Source organism: Desmodus rotundus, chromosome 1 (assembly GCF_022682495.2).
Source record: "Desmodus rotundus isolate HL8 chromosome 1, HLdesRot8A.1, whole genome shotgun sequence".
NCBI classification, from domain to species: domain Eukaryota; kingdom Metazoa; phylum Chordata; class Mammalia; order Chiroptera; family Phyllostomidae; genus Desmodus; species Desmodus rotundus.
Window position 1 is genome coordinate 205,558,822 of NC_071387.1, and position 21,573 is coordinate 205,580,394.

At 50.5% G+C, this 21,573-nt stretch overlaps 1 protein-coding gene across 1 annotated transcript in view; it reads left to right on the forward strand.

Annotated features, from left to right (window-relative positions):
- The window catches only part of NIM1K (NIM1 serine/threonine protein kinase), a 41,823-nt gene extending 23,133 nt beyond the window's left edge, over positions 1-18,690 (forward strand). The window contains exons 2-4 of the mRNA XM_053927471.1: positions 6,210-7,185; positions 15,597-15,865; positions 17,821-18,690. Coding sequence (XP_053783446.1) covers positions 6,891-7,185; positions 15,597-15,865; positions 17,821-18,570 — 1,314 coding nt within the window. The 5' untranslated portion in view covers positions 6,210-6,890 and the 3' untranslated portion in view covers positions 18,571-18,690. The remainder of the gene's footprint in view (positions 1-6,209; positions 7,186-15,596; positions 15,866-17,820) is intronic.
- The last annotated feature ends 2,883 nt before the right edge of the window (positions 18,691-21,573 follow it).

The window sequence follows — 21,573 nt, forward strand, 5'->3', positions numbered from 1 at the left end:
TGTTGCACTGCATTCACAGCCATCCTGGGCCACAGCGGGCCGCGGGTTGGATGCCCCTAGATGATTTTTAAACGGCAAAAATCGATTTTCCAATGAAGCGTGTTTGCTAATAATTCCCCCTGGGGATGTGCAGTTGCGGAGAACTTGGCTGCCATTACGTTCTTTCGCCAGGTTGCCTGAGAGCCCAGCCCAGAAGTTTTATAATTTAAACTCAGACAAAGAGAACAAAGGCGAGGTGGTTTTCTTTGATATTATTTTCACAGTGGGTTGCAAGTCAAGAAAATAAATTACCAAGCAAGCTCTGTGTTCTTTAATCTTATTTAATGCATTGCTATGCAGCAACAGCAAGTTAATAATTAAGGACCGGTTTGCTTCCACTGGAGGTTTTGATCTACAATGACGGGACTCCATAGTTTTGGCTGGTTGGGTTCCTAAGCTCTCATTAATGTCCACAAACATTGGTCAGAATCAAAAGGGCAAAAGGCAAAGTGACAAGGAACCCCACTTGCATCTAAGAAAGAGGGGTTCCATCCGCAATTAGATAAGTCGTGATTTCCATTCCTTGCTTATTTTTCAGCATGATGTAGCTAGGACATAATCCAAACAAACTTGTTACAGTAACCCCACAACCCGTAATCAGGGTTTCTATTTCCAGACATCCAAGAAAAATCTTTAGGAAAAAAAAGTTTTGCAAAATAAAAATGAGTATTTATGCACCCAAACAGGACGTATCTTTCCTGTTAAGATTGTTTTCATCTACTTTCTTATTCCGTTGGAATATGTGAGAATACAGAATTTTTCTTCACTTATTACTATTTTTTAAACTTCTGAGATTTGTTGGCAATTCAAGTACAATGGAAAGCAGGTACCTCACTTTACTGGGAGGACACCCGTGTCACACTAGAAATCCTCACAATTCGGTGTTGGACTTTCTGAATCGATTACCTGGTTCTCTTTTCTTTTTCTCTATTGTTTATCTAGTCTAGAATTTTTTTACAACTCTTCAATAAATTCTTTAATTTCAGTTTCCAAGATAACTCTTTTCATTCTGGTTTTCTGGGTACACTATGTCATCATTGTCTCTGCTTCCTGCATTGTCGTTGTTATTTTGGTTGAGTGCGGTTTCTTTCTCTCGTTTGGGAGCCTTCGCTCAGGGATCTGATGTGTCTCGACTGGCCATTCTAAGGGAAACTCCGACTGGAAGCTCCCTGCAAGCGTGTGAACCGGGCACCTGGAGGATTGGACGGCAGGTGGGCAGGCGGTTTTTGTGTTGGAGAACCTCCAAATACCGGTTGCAGGAGATCTTTTCTCATTAGCTGTTTAGTTTATCTGAAAGAGGAATCCCTGCCTGGAAGATTAGATGCTGGTTTCCTTCACTCTGGAAACTCGTAGTGCAGGACTGCCCGCAAAAGCAGGCAAGAGGATCCCGCAGCCTGAGTCTGCCTGGATCGGCTATCCTACCACGCTCCGAGCTGGGCTGGGGGAGGCAGAGAGAGAGACAACCTGGCTTTGAGGAGGGACTGCTCTACAGTCAAACAGTCCCCATGTTTTTGGTCTGCTGCGTTCCTCCAAACTTTCAGGTCCTCGGTCTCCTATGGGGTGAAGTCATGAGCATGCGGAAAGGTGCACCTCATTGGCAGGCTCGTCCGTGGGAATTAGGTTGTAGTTCTCCTCACTGACGTATTCCCCATCCTCAGTCTGCCTTCCGTCCCCACCCCTCAAATGTGCTGACCTCTTGCATCTGCTACTATGTCCTCTCCTGTTCTCTTCGTCCTGTGGGTTTATACCTTCTTTCCTCCTACTCCTATGGTGGGTTTTGGAAGGAAGTAAAGATAAGTAAAAGTTAAGAATTCTCTAACTAGAGTTCCTAATTATCTTTTGATTTAAAAAACAACCCATTAGAGATCAGAGGATCAGGTGTGCTAACTTCCCTGTATCACCCAAAGTAAAACAAGCTTATTGTGGACCAACTCTGTAAGAAGCCACACACGACACATTTTTGGTTTCTTTCTTTAAGGTAAATACAAGTGTGTGTGGAGGAAATGAAAATCATTTAAAACTCAATAGTGAAAAATACACTTTTCGCTCCAATCCCCAGTCCAACAATTCTCCCCCTGCCCCCAGATACAATCACTGTTGCCAGTTTCTCGGGTGTACTGTCCTTTTTCTCACCTTCTGAGATCACATTATGTATATTCTTCTGCCCTCCTGACAGTATAGCTTGCATACTGTAACTCATGCTTTTTCAGAAGTGCATAGTAATCCATGATATACAAGGTCTGTCCAGAAAAAGTCAAGTCATTGTTAATATAACAAGAACGGTTTGCGTGACATCAATGTAACCTGGCAGCCAAGGACCGTGGACTGGAATGCACATGCATGAACAATGATGACTTCACTGTACTAGTCAGTGGGGGTGGTAGATGCCATTGAGTGAGCACGTGTACTGTGTGGCCATCACATTCAAAATGACTGAGCGAGTAGAGCAATGCATCTGCATCAGATTTTGTGTTAAGCTTGAGTATTTCTCCATGGGAACTATTTGGATGATTCCAAAGGCTGCAGCTATGGGCAACTGGTGATTGGCAGCTTCATCACGACAACTCGCCCACTCATGCATCACGTTTTGTGCAGAATTTTGGGGGGATCATCAAATCACCCAGGTGACTCAGCCCCCCTACAGCCCAGATTTGGCACCTTGAGACTTATGGCTTTTCCCAAAACTAAAATCACCTTTGAAAAGGCAGAGATTTCAGACCGTCGATGAGATTCAAGAAAATATGACAGGGCAGCTGATGGCAATTGGGAGAACTGTGTGAGGTCCCCAGGTGCCTAGTTTGAAGGAGACTGAGCTGTCATTGTCCTATGTATAATGCTTCTTGTATCTTCTTCAATAAATATCTCTAGTTTTCATAGTAAATGGCTGGATAGTTTCTGGACAGACCATATTTCATCTATGTGTACTAATTTATTTCATCGGCTGCCTACCAATGGGTAATTAAACAATTTTTAGTTTTTTGCTACAAAACAATGCAGCAGTGAATATCCACCTGCCCATTTTTATATTAGAAATGGGTATGTCTTTGTGCGTGCATGCATAAAATAAAATCTAGAAGTGAAATTGCTGCGGCAAAGGCCATGTGTACTTGTGTTTCAAAGGCTGCCTGCCAGGCGGTTGTACCATTGTTACTCAGGAACCACGCAGGAGAGTTCTGGTTCCCCAAACCCTCCGCATTGCCACCAGTGCATAACCACATTTTTCTTCCTGTAGTTTCCAAATCTATTTGTAAAAGCTCTGATTTCAGTGTAGTTTTTATGTGCATTTTTTTGGTTGTAAGTGAGGTTGAACATCTTTTTATATAGTGTAGAGCCATTTGTTCTTTCTGTAAAATGTCTGCTCATAGCCTTTAATTTTTGTTTCAAGATACTGGTATTTTTCTTATTGATTTGTGACAATTCTTTATCTAGGAGGTTAGTCCTTTGTCACATATATTGGGAAGCTTTCCCTATCAGTTAACCATTGAGTTCTTTCATTTGTTTATGATATTTTTGGCAAACAGAAAGTTATTATTTTATGTAGTCGAATTTAATGTTTTCTTTTATGGACTTCTCTGAGGTCATTTTTAAAATCTGATTTTTTTCCTAGTATCTTACGGTTTCATTTATTTTCTATTTACTTAGCTGATCTGTTTGACCTTTATTTTGGAGTAGGCAGGAGAGGTTCCGTTTTTTCCAGTTGGCTAGCTTCCCAAAATTGCAATTCTTCCTCAATCCAAACCCACAGCAACATTTTCGAAATTGTAAAACTCCCTTATCTGATCTCGCCAGGTTAACTGCCTCCCTGGTCATGAAGGCCAGACAACAGGTTTCAAAGCCTCTGTGCGGGAAATTTAATCTGTGGGTGTCGCGTGTGTAATCCAAGCACACTCGCCAGCTGTGTCGGAGCCCTCCGCAGGGAACCGGGAGGGGGAGAGGCGGGTTTCTGGGGGCACCTGAAGTTAATCAGGGTAGCAAATCCCAAACCTGATTGCAAAGCGCAGGCCTGAGTGGAGTCAAAGCTACAGGGTGCAGATTAGGAAAGCAGGGGATCCGGGAAAGCAGAGAGAAAGTCCCGGCTTGCCGCTGCATGGAGTCAGAGACCCGGTTCCGGAGGCAGGAGGCTTGGGTTCCTGGGTGGGGTGCGGGCCTCATGGAGGTGGCAAGCTCAAGGCGGGGGGAGACTTTGCTTTTCTGTCCTTTGCGAGCAGCCCCGTAGCCGTCCTCAGTCTGACAGTGGGAGGCGGACTCAGCTGTCACCTGCGCAGGAGGTGGGGCCAGGAACCCTGATGGTGGGTAGAAGGTAGCCCAGGCCTTGGGGGAATGTGAACTGAAATAAGCTCCCTGAAAGAGTTCGCATAAATGCCCGGATAGTGTCATTAGTTTATAAACAAAGATATTTACATCTACTGAATCATACCTAAATGTAGCAATCAATAAATTGGTAACTTAATTCATTCCTTCTTTGTCAAACTTTTATTGAATAAGGGCCTGGCACAGTGCTGAGTTCTGGGGGATAGAAGGGGAAGGGGCAAATTCCTGCCCTCCAGGTGCTTGTCGGGTTGGGGTACAGGTGGGTCAGCAGCACAGGCGCACGGGGCTGTGAGGCCCTGAGAGACGCTGGCCAGTGTCCTGTGAAGGGCCAGCAGGGACTCAGAGCCACGCAGCTCCTCACAGAGCTGGCTAGAGCTGTGGTGGTCAGGCAGCGTGTCCTGTCTGGAGCCCTTACTGTCTTTGCATGGGTTAAGCTCAAGTTTCAGAATTACAGGTAACCCTACCCTTCCTCTCGTCTGTGCGGTCTCTTTCTGCCAGGGATCTGAGATCTAATGCCAGAGGGATTCTTAAGCTGAGGGACAGGACGGGCTTTCCGAGGGTCCGCAAGCCCCTTAAAATTGTACACAAATGATGTGTTTGTGCCTTTTTCCTGGGGATGGGGTCATAGATTTCGTTAGAATCTCGAAGGAGTCTGGGACCCAGGAAAGGTTAAGAACCAGACTTAGATTTCCCTCAACCTACTTAAGGACCTTTTATCTTAAGAACATCTTTTAAAACATCCTAATCAGACTCTAACCTAGAGATGCGTGTGGTTACTAACACGTGGTTCCTTTAAACCTCCTTCCTTGATCCTTCCGGCCGCCCCCTCCCCCAGCCCTCAGGTCTCCTCCTCCCGGTCCTTACTTGTTGTTCTCCGGCACCCTGGTACTTAACCACGTGTCACCATCCCTGTAACAATGTGATCTCATCAAACGAAACCGGACGTTCACATTTCCAAGGCAATCTCTCATGTTTTGCCTCAGGTTTTGGGGTCAGCACGCTCGAATCCAAAAATCAAGTTCAGCACACATTTAGCGAAGCTTTCTTTATGCAGGACACTGCCCCAAGCTGAGGGTGATGGGAGGGGAGCAGGACATACAGATGAAGTCGACCCGGTGCCCCCCGTCATGAGATGAGACAGTTTGGAAAGTGCGCCGAGTGCCACGGGGACTGAGAGAGGAAGTGATGATTTCTCACTCTAGGGCGCGGGACGAAAGGTCAGGAAGACGTTCTAGCTGGGCAGTATTTCTTATCACTCGGACCTTGGTAACATTACCCTTTGTTTCTGCACCTTCCGAATGAGCGGCAGGGCCTGGCGACTGACACCGGATCAGAGCCACCCAGGAAACAAGGCTAGGAGGAGAATTGGCCTTTGTCATAGAATGACAACAGAAAGAAAGGGTAGGAACAAAAAGTATAGAAAAAGTTGTAGAACAGACAACTGGAAATACATTGGAGATATCACATTATTATTTGAATCAATGTAAGGCTTTTTGAAAACTGATATTAATAGAAAATCTTGATCATCATTACTATCAATAGTATATGTTGAAAGTCCGGCTTTAAAGCAACCCAAGGCAACATGCATCTTTTCCTAAACCTCAAAGAACAGAAAGACTGTCTTGCTAGGAGTGTTTACAGGCTGTGAAGGCTTTTCTGAGACGTAGATTGAGGAGTGTGTGTTGGACGTTTTCTTCTTACTAGGTCACAAGTAATTAAGCATTTACTGCTAGCATGAGTCATAGCCGAAAGTCGGACGGTGCTTTCAGATACGTGCGTACAGGGCCGTCCCACATTCGTTCCACAGCCTGTGCAGTTTATTGGCCTTGCTGATACATTTTCTTCCTCTCTGTTCTTAGGACGGACCAGCACCTGCCAAATTTTTGAGGCAGCTCACGACTTAGAGGGAGGCTCATCTAAATAAAGGCCGGCTAAAGTGACATCGCAGGGATTTAATCCTCCTCCTCCGGCTGCCGTGGGACCAGCAGGCTGATTTGCAGGTTTCTGCCTTCCCGCCCAGGTCCTGATGAGTGGGTCTCCGGGGCCCTCCCACTAGTGCCAAACAAGGACAGTGAGAGCTGAGGGCCAGCAGCAAGGGCCCGGGGCCTCCAGAGTGAAAGAGTTGCTGGTCAGCCAAGGAAATAGCGAACCGGAGACTTTGTCCTGGGACACGGCCACTTACCACAGAGCATCAGAGCATGCAGCCGGCCAGGAGGGTCCTGCAGCCTGCCAGGGAGGTGTCTATGGTGGCTGGCGGTGGGCTGCTTGCACAGTGAGAGACGGGGAGTCCAACTGGAAGGAAGGTGTGAAATGTCTCCAGCTAGACCGGCAGCTTTGGGCGGGGCCAGGTGAGCCCTGCTGGCTCCGCTGACTTCCACAGGCCAGCTCTGGCTCTGGCCCTGGCTCTCGGGGGACTCGGGGCTCTGGCAGTCCCTAAGTCCCATCTCCCACCCACCCCACCTCCTCTGCTCCTCCCCAACCTGCCCTTGATCGGCGCCTCTGTGCTGAGATGGAGACGTGAGCCAGCGGTGACGGGGACGATGACAGCAGTGTATGTGAATGGAGGTGGCCTGGTGAACCCCCACTATGCTAGGTGGGATCGACGGGACAGCGTGGAAAGTGGCTGTCAGACAGAGAGCAACCAGGAGGAAGAGGAGGAGGGGCAGGCTCGCCAGCTGACACCCTTCGAGAAGCTGACCCAGGACATGTCCCAAGATGAGAAGGTGGTGAGAGAGATCACCCTGGGAAAGCGGATTGGCTTCTACCGAATCCGGGGGGAAATTGGCAGTGGCAACTTCTCCCAAGTCAAGCTCGGGATCCACTCCCTAACCAAAGGTAGGGTCTGACTGCCCAGGGATGACCACCGCCCCCCCACCATGGGATCGGGATGCCGTGTGGGGTGGGCTAGGGGTCTGGGGCAAGGAAGCGAGTGAAGTGTTGTCACGTGAGACCTGTCCTTTGTTATTTCCGTTGATTTTCACAGCAATGGGCTGAGTTTATTTCCACTTTACAGATAGGGAAACTAGGATCCACAGATGTTCAGCGTGGCTTCGGCAGTTCAGCCTTAGACGGTCTGACTCCCAAAACTCTCCCACTACCCATGTGGGGGAATGCACTCAAACACTGAGGGGCCTCTGTCCTGGAGAAGAGGAGTGCGGCTTGGCCTCGAGGCAGCTCATAGTCCGAGTCCTTGTTTACCTGCCTGGTTGGGTTTGTGTGTCAATACCAAGGGCACAGAAGGGCCCAGGAGTCCTCCCAGATTGTGCTGGTCCGTGAGCAGCACAGGGTCTAGTTTCCCCTTCTTGCCTGAGGCTGCTACTTCTGTTATATTCGGGGAAAAGGGGTTTGATCTCAGTCTACCCTGCAATGTCCTCACTGTTGCCAGGTTCCTTGCTGTCTACCGAAGCCCACACCTGCTTGGCACCAGTCACTCTGGATTCTAGAGCAGTGGCGCTCAGCATGCTGGCCTCAGGGAGGAACTCTGCTGAGAGCCCAGCAGTGCAGGCTCTTCCCTGGGTTACCTCTCACTTAGCTGAAGCCTGACATTATCAAGGGGAGTTTAAAAAATAAACAGAAAAGGAACACTTGCAACTCAGTATAATTTTACCGACTTCCTAAGCCCGTGGGCTCTGCCCGCTCCCTGGGAGCCCAGTCCTGACGTGTTCTCTGCTAGGACCAGCCTGTCAGGTGCCTCCAAGGCCGCTCTTTTCTTATATGTCTTTTGTTCTCTCTTCTTCTCCACCCCCAGTCTCACACTCCTCCCATCCCTGGGTTTGGCGCCTATAGAGAAAACACCCTACTCCCCCCCCCCCCACACACACTCCCAAGTCACTGGAGCTCCTCCCTGCTGCTCTGAGCCGGAGTGCCGGCTGCTCGCCTTCCTTGACTGGGTGCACTGCAGTCCTCCGTGAGCCTCAGGCTCCTCACGTCTAAAATGCAGCCAATCACGGCGCTCACTCTACTCATAAAAGGGGATCTTGCCGTGTAGCTCAGATCTAATCAGGATAGGTATTGCTTTTCAATAGTCTAGAGCAAGAATGAGAGAAAAAAGATCGAACACGTGGGGAGGGGCCAGAGACTGAGACAGAAGACGTGGCTGGGAAGTGGAGAGAAGTTGGATAAAGGCAAACCAGGAGAGGACACCGGGAGGGGACAATGTCCAGGATGCTATTGCTAGTCTGCTTCGGCTGAAGTCACATGTCCACCATTCCTGGGATGGAGGCCTACTCAAACAGCTCACAGAGCAAAGGGTGCCTTCTGTCCAGTGGACCCACAGCAGGGACGGGGAGCCAGGTTTCAGCAGGTGACTGTCTTCACCCCTTCTCTTTCTCGGGGCCACGTGGTTTCTCGTTTCCAACTGCCCTTGGCCGTTGCGTGCCGTCCTCACCCTTTTTCCTGCAGAGTGGATTTCTCTGCTCGATGGTCAGAGGCGCGTGGTCAAAAATCACTGCGGCGCGTCCCACAGCCACACAATCCATCTCTCAGCTCTCTTGTTCACCTCCAGCCTGCTCGTTTCATTCTATTGCAGCTCAGAATTTAGAGAGAGAATACAGGGGCAGGCAAAAGTAGGTCTACAGGTGTGAGTATGTGAAACGGAGTTTATTTTTGTATGATTATTTATTTATTAATTTTTGTATTATTTCTTATTATTGTTAACCTACTTTTGCCCACCCCCTTATGATTGCTCACTGGGCAGCCAATGACAGGCCACTCTTGAGTCGAGGGCACACCTGTGTTGAGTCAGTGGCAGCCCTTAGGGTCATCGGTCCCACAGCTCTCTCAGCGGAGCCCAAGGTCCGAGCAATATGTCTTTGAGAAGGTAAGCAGAGAGCGCAGCAAAGTGACGGGGCCATGCCCACCACAGAGACGGGAGCCAGGTGAGCGAGAAACCTCCACCAGACAGCACCTGATCCCGTAGATAGGCTGTGATGTGAGGCGCACGGAGAAAGAGAAGCAACCGCAACTTGATGTACATAGCGACGTCCTTCTTGAATTCCGCAGGTTCTGTTGTGGTACGAAATTAAGTCAATTCTAGTCCCTTGAGGTTCAGAGAAGGCGGCATTTCCCTGCTGTGCACTTGGGCACTTTGGTGGCTTCATTGACATGTGATCCTCAGTGCTGACCTGCCCAATTGCCAAAGGTTCAAGTCCCCCCTGGTTACAGGAAATGTGTGCTAAAGGGGAGGAAGGTCAAAACAAACCAGAGAATGTACTACTGGCAGGTAACTGAGCACATTTAATGCAACAGGAAAAAGAAATCCCTGACTTTACCTCGTGTCTCGTCAGCACCCCCAATGAGGGCCTAGACCTGACCCTGTGCCTCATCTCTCTTCAGGGGCCCTACCCTCCAGTGAGCCCCCAAGCAGAGGAAAGAGGAGGAAGATGAGAATGACAAGTCCCAGAAAGGGGGACGGGGTGGGTGGAAGCCCAGGTGCAAAGCCACGTGAGGTGATGCAGACAGCGAGGGCAGGCAGGTGTTGGGGGACCGAGTCTCGGGGCAGGATGACAGAGTCAGGACGAGAAAACTGTGGCTTGTGAATAGCGAGGGCACATTTGGCTGCTCTGAGCAGACAGGAATAGAAGGAAAGGGGGGACATCCCTTTAAAATCTGTACCTCTAAAAGAGGAAGGAGATTTATTCGTGAGTGGTTTAGAAGGCCTTGCTGGGCATCTCAAACGCCCTGACCCATAGCCAGGCCCCGTCAGTAACACAATATGGAAAGTGATTCGTATCAGCATGGTCCCCATACAAAGTCAGCCTGCCCAGGATTGTCAGGAGGTTTTCTAGGAAACATGGGCCGCCTGGATAAGATAAGGGAACAGCGTCCCAGGAAAGAGAGGGTTTCAGTGCCGGGGCAGCTCCCAGGACAACGGTGCCAGCTGCCCTGGTCTCTAGAAAAAAGACTCCACTACAGGCCCCCTCTGGCTGGGGTTTATTTTTATAACTAACAGCTCAGATTCCCTCAGGCCTTGCAAGCTGATAGGGCTGGCTGAAGTGAACATGATTAGAAATTAGGCTGATTAGAAATTTCTCAAAAGAGATGATGCACTCAGCTTCTGAATATTTTATGTGCCATCTGTTGTCACAAACAAAAGTAAAAGAGGCAGCGGTGTCTGTCCCTTTCTCTGTTGCTGCCCTTCCTGCCCTCTTCTTCCCTGGTCTTCCTCTCTGTTGCTCTAGTCTCACCTCTCAACTTATTTATTCATCAGTTCACTTATTCCTCTCTTTAAAAAATGTAGCAGACTCTCCCATGCCCATTCTTTGCTCTGGGCTTTACAGGGATGAATGTGAAGCAGTTCTAGCCTGACAGGGACTCACACTCCGTAATGGAGACGGACGGGAAACAATTGGTAAGCGTTGTCACCCAGTAAGGTACAAAGGGTGGGCTCCCCAGTGCCCAACGGTGTCAGGAAAGGGTCAGTTGACCAGGAAAGCCTTGAGTTGGGTCTTGGGGTTTGGGGAGAAATCATACAAGACACAGGGCAAAGGGAATTCCAGGCAGAGGGAGGGGGAAAAGCGCAAGGAGCGGTGAGCCAGTCTGGGGAGTGTTTGGAGGCCTGAAAGCAGTTCGGCGAGGCTGGAGCCCAGGTGCCCCCGCAGAGTAGCGGGAGATATGGTGGGTGAGGTGGGCAGGGGCTGACTGTGGAGAATCTTCTTGCACATTTGGATTTTGTCGTTTGGTACCAGGGAGTCATTGAAAAGTTAAATCAAACAATTAACACAAGTGACTAATAGAATTTGATCTCAGTGAGGAAGGTGAACCTGAAGCTGGGCTGTGACCAGGGTAAGGGACGACAGAATAAAACATCAGTCTAACGGCTCAGATGAATGTGACATCCATCTCAACTCTGGGGGCGGGGAGGGGGGGGCCGTGAGCATGGGGGAAGGGGATGCACTTGAGGGCAATCTGTTAGAGTACTAGAAACCTTTGTGGTCCATTGGATGGGGAGGAGAGAGAGGGACAGGGAGAGGAGGAATTGGGGGTGACTCCCAGGTTCCAGCTTTAACGATGAGCAGTCCACAGTGAACACAGGGGGACAGATGGGTTTGAGGGGAGAGACGTGGAGGCACTGGCTTGGAAGTACATGGAAGTCATAAGCCACTGAATCTGACCGCCACCCTGGGGCCCAAGAGAAGGATGTATGAATAAGAAATAAAGGTTCAGAGCTTAACAAATCCAGGAGGTGGTGGAAGTCTCGGGTGTCCTGGCCACACGTTCCCAGGTGCCCCGCCTTTTGTCATATCGATCCCTGGAGTTCACCCGCAATAAGAAACAGTGAGCAAAGGTTTGGTGAATTAGGCTAGCCTGAGAACTTCTCATGAACACTCAGCATTGGTGGGAAGTACTCTGTGGGAGGTTCTCCATCTTAATCTCCTAGACCAGGGAAGAAGAAGTCAGGACTGTGGGGGGCAGCGGGGTGGGGTGGGGGGGACAACTGACAGTCTCTACAAAAGCTTAATAGGGAAGACCCACTGATTCTAAAAAAGTGATCACTCTTCTTGAAAACCTTTTTAAAAACAGCAATTGCCCTGGCTGGTGTGGCTCAGTGGATTGAGCGCTGGACTGTGAACCCAAGGGTTGCCGGTTGATTCCCAGTCAGGGCACATGACTGAGTTGCGACCTGGGTCCCCAGAAGGGGGCGCATGAGAGGCAACGACACACTGATGTTTCTCTCCCTCTCTCCTTCCCTCCCCTTCTCTCTAAAGGTGGATAAATAAAATCTTTAAAAATAAAAATAAATTTAAAAACAGCAATTAAAAATCATTTTTTAATTTTAAAAATAGTAAGCCACTTTTGTGACTCCATCCTAAAAACAGGTCCAATATTAGAAATACAATTACCAAAAAAATGTTCATTGCAGCATTATTTGGAGTGCAATATGATCCAACAATATAGAAATGGTCAGGTAAATGAAAGCATGCACCCCAGAGTAAGGTTACACAGCCAGTAGAAATCACGACAATGCAGTGTGTGGCCACGTGGAAGAGGGGCAGGGCGCCACAGAAAATGGAAAGGCAAGACACAAAACTGACTGTGCACAGCGGTGTTCACGCTGTCCCTGAGCCCCCATGGGGGTTAAATGAGACCATTGGCTAAGCATCCATTGTGTAACAGACCCTCCTCTGGGTTCCCGAGACACAGCAGTGAACGAAACAGACAGCAGTCTCTGGCGTATGGAGCTTACATTCTGGTGGGGAGAGACAGATGGAAGTCAGCCAGTCAGTTATGCGTTCTGTTAGGTAGGGATAGTGATGAGAAGGAAAACAGGGCAGGAGGGCCCGGGAACACTGGAGGCTGCAGGCTTCAGTAAGTGGATCCTGGGCCGGCCTGACTGAGGAGGGGATCATTGGACAGAAGGAAATAAGGGATCTGGTGAGGATGCACAGGAGGGAAAGCAGTCAGGCAGAGGGAACAGCAAGTATAAAGGCACCAGCGTGGGAGCGTGCCCACTGTACCCTGGCAACGGCCAGGGGCGAGGGCAGCGAGTAGCAGGCACCAGATCCGGCAGGGCCAGTATGCCAGGGTACAGACATGGCTTTTCCTACCAGTGAAACCAGAGCCCTCGCAGGGAGCAGGGAAGTGACGTGATCTGCCTTGTGTCTTAATAGGGTCACCCTGGCTGCTCCGTTGAAAATAGCCTGTAAGGGGCAAAGGCAGAAAGGGAGAGATCAGTTAGGAGCCTGTGGCATAACCCAGGCCACGGCTAGGGTGCCTTGGGCCAGGGTGGTATCAGTGGGACACTGAGGCGTTGCTGGACACTGCTCCGTTTAGGAGGTAGAGGTTACGGGATTTGCTGATAGCCTGAAAGTGGAGTATAAAGGAGAAGAGTCAAGTGCTCAAGGTTTTTGATCTGCACAGTGGTGAGAAGAGCACTTCCATTGACTGAGGTTGGGATGAGTGTAGGGGGAGCAGGTTTGGCCGTGGTGGGCGTCACATGCTCCGTATTGACCATGTGTGTTGGATGTATGACACATATGTTACATACACATGGCAGACGCTTTCGGTGACTCGCCGTCTCCTTGGGCCTTACCATTTCCGTGCATGCAGGCCCCCCCTGCAAATGCCTGTCTTTGCGTCTGTTTGCCTCTGGGCTTTCTCCTCCTACCTGCACTCGAGGCCACAGTTACAAGGGAAGTGACATCCCCCAGGAGCAGCCAGTGACCGGTGACTGGTGTAGGAGATGGGTAAGAACCCCAGCTCTCTCGTTCTTCTCTCAATAAAATGTAGGCATTGCAAGTCTCAGCAGGACTAACTGGTAACATAGCAACACAGCCTTTATCGCCGCCTTTCCTTTCTACCTCACTTCCTCATCCTTCTACCAGCATTTCCTGGGGGCCTCTCCCTCAGTCTACTTGCACTTGACTCTCTGCCTCAGGATCTGCTTCTGGCAGAACCCGAACTAAGACAAACAGCCAAGTGGAGAGGTCGTGTGGGCAGGTGTATGTATGGAAACATCTGGAGTCACGGAGGAAATACTTGTAGAGAAGAGGGAGGTGGGCAATCTGGTTCTTGAGCCGCTATAATGTGGGCAGCAGTAGGCATCAGAGAGGTGCCTGCATGTTATCAGAACTGGGCCAGTGCTGGGGGAGGACCCAGGTGGAACAGAGGTCTCTTCTCTGGGGAATCTGCTCTTAGAAGAACAGTACACCCAGTAGGCTCCACAATACCAGGAGTTCCTGTGTCAGGTGGCAGTGGGGAGATCCATCACTGGGGCCCCTGGCCCTCCCAGGTTCCAGCCTGGAGGGTCTGCTTCTTCCTCCTCCCCCAGCACTGCCTCCCCAGCCCCCAGTGAACCCGCCTCTTCCCATTCTAGAAGTCCTACTTTGATATGCCGATCACACTCCTATTTTAAACTAGCTGCATCTATTTCCATGCGGGTAAACACTGTGCCAAACTTCTTCAAAGCAGGTATTTTGCAAGTAGGTCCAGTAGGCAGGGTGCAATTTCGTTCTTCCCGGTTCCTTGCCTAGAAAATCTTTCTTATCCAATAGATAGCCTGATCCATTTTGAACCAAAAAAGTGAATGAAGGTTCCCCTTGGAACAGAGATTCATTCATTTTCAAACATCAACCATTTTTATTTCACACTTAATCCATATCAACTCTATATCTAGGTTGCATAATTAGTTGCAGAGAAATTAGAAAATATAGGTAAGCAAGGAAAATTTAAAGCAAAACCATTCATGATCCTTCTACTAATAAAATAATTATTCTAAACATTTTGATGAGTATCTCACCAGAATTTTTTCTATGCAACTGTGTATTTGTATTTTTCCTCCCTTGTTCCATATTGAACATCTTTTCACGTAACTGTTTCAATAGCCACACGGTGTACCATTACACAGGTAACTGAGCCACACTTTATGTTAACCTTCTCTCTTTCTGGATGCTTAAGCCATTCCCAATATCACAGACGTCTTCTCATGCACACATGTAACCTTGTACATGTGTCAGATTATTTAAGATTAAATGCCAACAGTGAAATGGCTGGGTCAAAGGTGCCACCGTTTTTAACTCTCTCAATGCATAAACACCAAATTACCATGAATTGGTATCACAGTCCAGGAATTGTACCAATTAATCCTCCCCCGCACACCAAGTCCTGGTGGGTCCAGGCACTGGATGGGTGGGGCAGGCACGGGGTGGGTTGGGCAGGAGGAAGTCAGCATGGGGAGGCCAGCGTGCTGAGAACACAGACTCTGAGCTTCGTGGCCGTCATAGGACAGGGGTCACAGACGCTGTCCTGGAAGGCTGGCTCTGAGGCTAGCCTTGAGGAACCGTCAGGAGTCAACTGAGTGAAGAACAGGAAAGGGGTCATGAACCAGATCAACGAAATGATCCAGGTGGAAGAAAGGTTCTGGGCATAAAAGTTTAGACCCTTCTCAAGGAACAACAAAAGGCACTGTGACTGTTGGACTGCAGACGTGCACGGGGAGGTGAGGACGGAGGTCAGGACTGATAGATGTTGAGGCTGAAGGCATGAGAGGGGCTTTCTTGGCTAAGCAAAGGAGCTTGAACTACACCCAGAAAATTGGGTAAAGATCATCAAACTAAAACCTTCTTGGGAGCCAGGCATTGGCATCAAAATGTGTAAGAGACACTCACAATCAGGGATGAGCTCTGTTGGCTTGGGAACAGCCATTTCCCCTCTGTGTCTCATAAAATAAAGGTGCTGATCTAGTTCCCTTTCAGTTTTAAATTTCTATGAGCCCGTGAGCGCCGGCTCTGATGCTTTCTTTTTTCCAGAAAAGGTGGCCATTAAGATCCTGGACAAGACCAAGTTAGACCAGAAAACCCAGCGGCTGCTGTCCCGCGAGATCTCCAGCATGGAAAAGCTGCACCACCCCAACATCATCCGCCTTTACGAAGTGGTGGACACGCTCTCCAAGCTCCACTTGGTGATGGAGTATGCAGGGGGTGGGGAGCTCTTTGGGAAAATTAGCACTGAAGGGAAGCTCTCCGAACCAGAAAGCAAGCTTATCTTCTCCCAGATTGTGTCTGCTGTGAAGCACATGGTGAGTGGGGCGCAGAAGGGAAGTGCTTCTGCTCCTATTCCACCCACAGTGAGAGCATGGGGCCTCAGTTTACCAGCATCCCAGGGTCCCAGAGGGCTTTAGTCCCACAGGGCAGACAGAAGCCTGTGCGAGTCAGAAGCCTGGCTGTGTGCGTTCTCGTGCCTCTGAAGCAACACCCAGGAATCCTCATTCACAGGGCAGCCCCCTGGCATCTGGAGGTTAGCAGGAGTCACTCTGAGCTGCCCGATGCCACTCACTCAGCCCCTGGTCACATTGCTCCAACCCCATCTTCCACCACCTGGAGGGCTAGCTCCTTGCTGCTTCTTGGCCTTGTCCTCCGAGCCCCGTGTCAAGGATGCCCTCTACCCTGTTACCACGTCTCACACTCCAAACCCTGTCCACACTTCACGACCCAGCTCAGGCCGGTCTCTCGGAGACTCCCCTCAGTCTCACATTGGCTCACACACCTATCTTCCTCGACTTCAGGGAGCGCCTCCAGCTCTTGCTGCCTCTGTGCTCGGACTCGATCGTGTCACCCTTAGTTCAGTTCTCTGATTACCTCTTCAGCTAAATCTGGACTCCTACAGCCCACGCCCTAGATCTTTTAGGAGCCGGTGCTCCATGCACCCTTTCTACCGTCAGCCACGTTCCCGGGCACACTGCAGCACCTGGACTGCAGACCGCACACACTTGTCGGCTCAGTTAGTGCACAAGTTTGAGCCGTGTCTCCCCAGATCTCAGTCAGTCCGACCCGCAGAAAACAGCCCCTGGTCTGGGGCCTGTATTAGTTGAGACACTGTTTCTAGTTCATTTCTGTGCCTGGATGTTGGAGGTCAAGGCCTGGGATCAGTGAGCTTCTGGGCAAATTATCAGCAGGGGAATCAATGACCTGGGGGCCCAAGATAGCAGTCAGGAGGGAAGGAAGGGGAGGAAAAAGAATCGAGCAAGAGAGCGGAGCCTGATGGTAACAGTGGTGGGTGTTCAGACCTGAAGGTGGTTGTTTCAGTGGCCTGTACTGTGGTGAGCCTGTCCAGGTTGGGGGAGCACCCCAGGCTGTGTCACACACGAGAACAGCCAGGAAAGGAGTCTTCCACCGTCTCCTTGGAAAAGAACTCAGCAGAGAACCCAGCAGCAGAGGTGCAGGCTGGGCCTCTGCCCCTCTGAGCCCTGCCATTTCTCCCAGCTGTCTGCTCTCCGAAAAGAGGAAGGATGAATCAAAGACATAGTTCCAAGTTTCATCGGGTGTGTGTACTCGGTACCAGCGCCGTGCTGAGCGCGACAGACGCAGCCAGGATCGTTGAACCTAGAGTTAGTTAACCAAGCTGTCGGGCTCCGAAGCCTGGATTCTTACCCCAAAAGGCCCATCAGCAAGAGTGCCAGGGAGCCATTTCCCAAGAGCCCCAGGTCCAGATTGTCTGGAGTCAGAACACAAGGGTGGGGGTGGGGCGTGGGCTCACAACCAGCAGTGGCACCTGCTGCTGGAACCTTGCCACACGCAGCCTGGTCCCTGCTCATAATTCTGTAAAGACAAAGGAGCCCAGCCAAGGGAGTGTGGCTGGGAAGTTGGGGAGGGCTCCAAGCCTTCTTGGACTTGACCCTAGACAAGAGGTTGCTCAGCCAGAAAAACCCATCTCCGGCCTCACACGTCACTGTGTTTAGGAAAGTGTAGTTGCGTAAGATCTGGGTCTTGTTTCTGGCACTAATTCCCAAGTTCACACATGTGGGACAGGCTCCAACCCCCACCCCACAGGAAGATAGAGCCTTTCACCTCTTTGGGGCCTGTGGGTGACTAATAGTTATGCGGACAGGGCAGCTCTCGAGGTCTGCGAACATGATTAATCTCCATTGAATTTCTGCTCTGAGGGCATCTCACTGTTTCCGAGCAACTGATGCCTTCTTTTATGTTGGTGTTTCACTTTGGAAATGATCATTTCCCCCTATGTCTTCTTCCGCAGCACGAAAACCAAATTATTCACAGAGACCTGAAAGCAGAGAATGTGTTCTATACCAGTAACACTTGTGTGAAGGTGGGCGATTTCGGATTCAGCACAGTAAGTAAAAAAGGTGAAATGCTGAACACGTTCTGCGGGTCCCCGCCCTACGCGGCACCGGAGCTTTTCCGAGATGAGCACTACGTGGGCGTGTACGTGGACATCTGGGCCTTGGGGGTGCTTCTGTACTTCATGGTGACTGGCACCATGCCCTTCCGGGCAGAGACCGTGGCCAAGCTGAAGAGGAGCATCCTGGAGGGTGCGTACAACGTGCCCGCGCACGTGTCGGAGCCCTGCCTGCGGCTCATCCAGAGCGTCCTGCAGCCGGTACCAGGCGAGCGGCTGGGGATCGACCCCATCATGAACCATGAGTGGATGCAAGGGGTGCCGTACCCCGCCCCTCTGGAACCTTTCCAGCTGGATCCCAAACATTTGTCAGAAACCAGCATCCTCAGAGAAGAAGAAAATGAGGTCAAGAGCACGCTGGAACATTTGGGTATCACAGAAGAACACATTCGAAACAACCAAGGGCGGGACGCCCGGAGCTCCATCACTGGTGTGTACCGGATCATTTTGCATCGGGTCCAGAGGAAGAAGGCCCTGGAAAGTGTCCCTGTAATGACACTACCAGACCCTAAAGACAGAGACCTAAAGAAGGGATCCCGTGTCTACAGAGGCATAAGACACACATCCAAATTTTGTTCAATTTTATAAATTGCATTAGACTGTTGGTAATGAACCAAAATCATTGTTGCTGCTTTTAAATTTTTTCATGGACAACTTGGTGGAGATATTTTTTGTAATTTTTAAATAAATTTAAATTTAAGGTATGCATTTTTTCCCCCTTAAATAAGTGTATTAGCTCAGATTCTGGCTTGATTTACAATCTTCTCTTGTTCTCAAACTCTAGCATTGATTCATTGAATCAAGAAATGCTTATTCAGTGCCTACTATAGGCCAGGCTAGGGGAAACAGCAAAAAAAAGAAATACACCGGGTTCTTCCTGTTTTATGCAGGATTTTCTAGTGCTGGATAGAGGCACTAACAAAAGGATTTAAAAAAAAAACTGGCATAGTGATAGAGAATTCAGATAGGCTGGTTGATGTGAGAGGCTTGCTCCTTTGGGTTAGGTGACTGGGAAAGGTCACTTTGAATGCAAGACGTTTGGATCTGAATGAGAAGCAGGAGGAACCTGAAAAGCAGACCCAGCGTGCTCCAGGCAGCCAGAGGTCTTAGACTGGGCTCCACCCAAGCAGAGCCCCAGACTAAGGCTTCCTGGTAGAGCAGTTTATCTGGGGAGTAACCTAGAGAGCAGGACTGAGGGACTGGGGCAGGGGGCAGGGGGAAAGGGAAAGCCAGTACAGGAGGCCAGTGCTCAGTCTGCAGGTTCCTCCTCTGAGGAGCCTCACAAAGCCTATCTCTGGTGTCTGCCCTGGGCACAAAGGGGAGAACATTCACCCGTCAGCTCCAGAGCGGCCCCATGGGGTCGCCTGCCCTGCACTCTCAGATGACACTGTGTGAGAGCGAGATGGGTCCCCAGTGCCCCCCACACCCAGTGTCAGAGAAGCCCTGGGTGGTCCTGGCCATGTAGGACTGGCGGGAAGCTGTCCGGACGTGCACTGGTCGGTCACTGCGTCAGTGGCTGGAGGAAGAAGAGTGACTGAAGGGGTCTGAGAGCAACAGGAGCTGTCCCACCCAGCCCAACCTTTGCAGAGTGGCTGCATTCAAGGGGGTGGGGCCAGAGGACTTAGCAGCAGGGTTAACAGAAGCAGCCCCAGCAGGGGTGCTCGAGCTCTGGTGCATCAGATGTACCCACTTATCCATGGGGCTTGTTAAAGCACAGCCTGGGAGGCCCCAGCCCCAGAGTTTCTGATTCAGTACAGCTGGGGCGGGGCCTGAGCATCTGCAGTTCTCAAGTCCCTGGGTGATGACGATGCTGCCCGTCAGGGACCACATTGCAAACACGCCGACACCGCAGTCCCACGCAGCTGCTCCTGAGCCTATAATTGGACTCACCCCGCTCTAAACTTCCCTCCCTTTTGCCAGCATTTCAGCTGGTCTGGGTTGAGCGCTGGGACCCAGACCTCTGTCATCACAGCACCTGAGCCTTCGGCTGCCCTGCTTGGCTTATCAGGCCATGGTCACTGTTACCAGAAGGCCCAGAAGTGACACTCAAGTGAGTGACTCTCATGGGCTCCAGACATGCTCCTCTTTGACTCCTTATGATAGATAATCAGGGTCCATAATCAAAGCTCTTTTCTTTGCCTCCTTGTCAACTAGCATGGCGGTCCCAAAGGGGCCCTGTGACAGTCATGGATCCCAATTTACTGGGCCCTTACTGGGTGCCCCTGCTGAAAGCATCCCTCTGCCCCTGGAACCAAAACCTCTAATCTAGCAGAGCCTGGGTCACAGGAGAGAGAAGTAGCAACTCTTCAAGTGAGTCACTGATTGAGATGGTGAGAAAGGTCAGTCCTGCATCTACCCATTGGTTCCCGGACCTGTGTACATTAACCAGAAGGGGACACATGTCTGTCAGCCGCTGTTGACGCACACGTACTGAATCCGAGAGGGCGGCCCCTCCACCCTACAGGGCCCTGTCCTGCAGCTGGTGCCTTCGCCGGCCCACTCCTTTGTTCTGTGGGTGCTGGTGCTTCAGGGGCTCAGGTGTGTGTTCACATGAGCAGGTCCTGTGGTCAAGTGCCCATCGGCCCACTGTCTTTGCAAAAACAGCAGTTCTTAAGCGATGCTAGGTGAGACACCATGACAACAGGTCAGACATTCTCTGCTGTAGCTTGATTGTGTTGGAGAATAGCTGTGGGCAGGAAAGACAAACCATGTCCTGAGTAGATTTGAATCTGGTAAGGACATATCACTGCCGTGCCCATCGGTATTTACGGCTGTAGATCTGATCATGCCCAGCTCGGGAGAAGACAGCCCCATTGCTGGGTCCCTTAGTGTCCCAGAATCAGGTGCCTAGTAGTAGGCCAGGAGTTTGAGTTGTTCTTCGTTGCAGAAAGCATGGCCTCCCCCCAGGGCCCTCCAAGGTGGAGCTGCAACCTCTTGGACCTGCCCGAGACCCCACACAGTGGTCTTCACCGCCCTGTGTATGGCCGGCGTCACAGCACAGTTTCCATTGAAGCCTGAAACCGGATCTCTGTGTGTGTGTGGGACCCACTTGGAACTGGCAGCCCTGAAGAACAGGTTGGAGGAGTAAACTGAGTACAACGTATGTGCTTACAAAACCCAGAGAGGCCTGCAAACGCCGTGCCTCTATCCCAGAGCCAGGGGGTGTGAGGCGCCAGGACTTGACCTTTACTGCACAGCGAATGTGCAGGCCTGCCCCGGGCCATCGGCCCTCTCAGTCCTTCAGCAGTGTGGCAGGTCCCCGGCTCCCCCGGCTGTCTACCACACATCCTCTGGCTCTCGTAAACCTTCCTAGAGCATCTGCAGTGCTTGCCACTTTCTGAGGCTAAGTCTCCCTCAGTCAGTGGGCAAGCACGATGTTCTGCAGGATGGCGAGGTGACCAGGGTCCTTTCCGACTACAGCCATAGCTGCATTGACATAGCACAGACCTATCACCACCTAGGGACAATCGCTGTCTGGCCCAGAGAAACTTGAACTGCTCCTGATCCTCGTTCCCTGGTGTCCGTCTCAGTTTAGACTTTTGTCCACAGTCCTCAAAAATTCTGTGTGTGTATGTTGCATATACTTGCAGC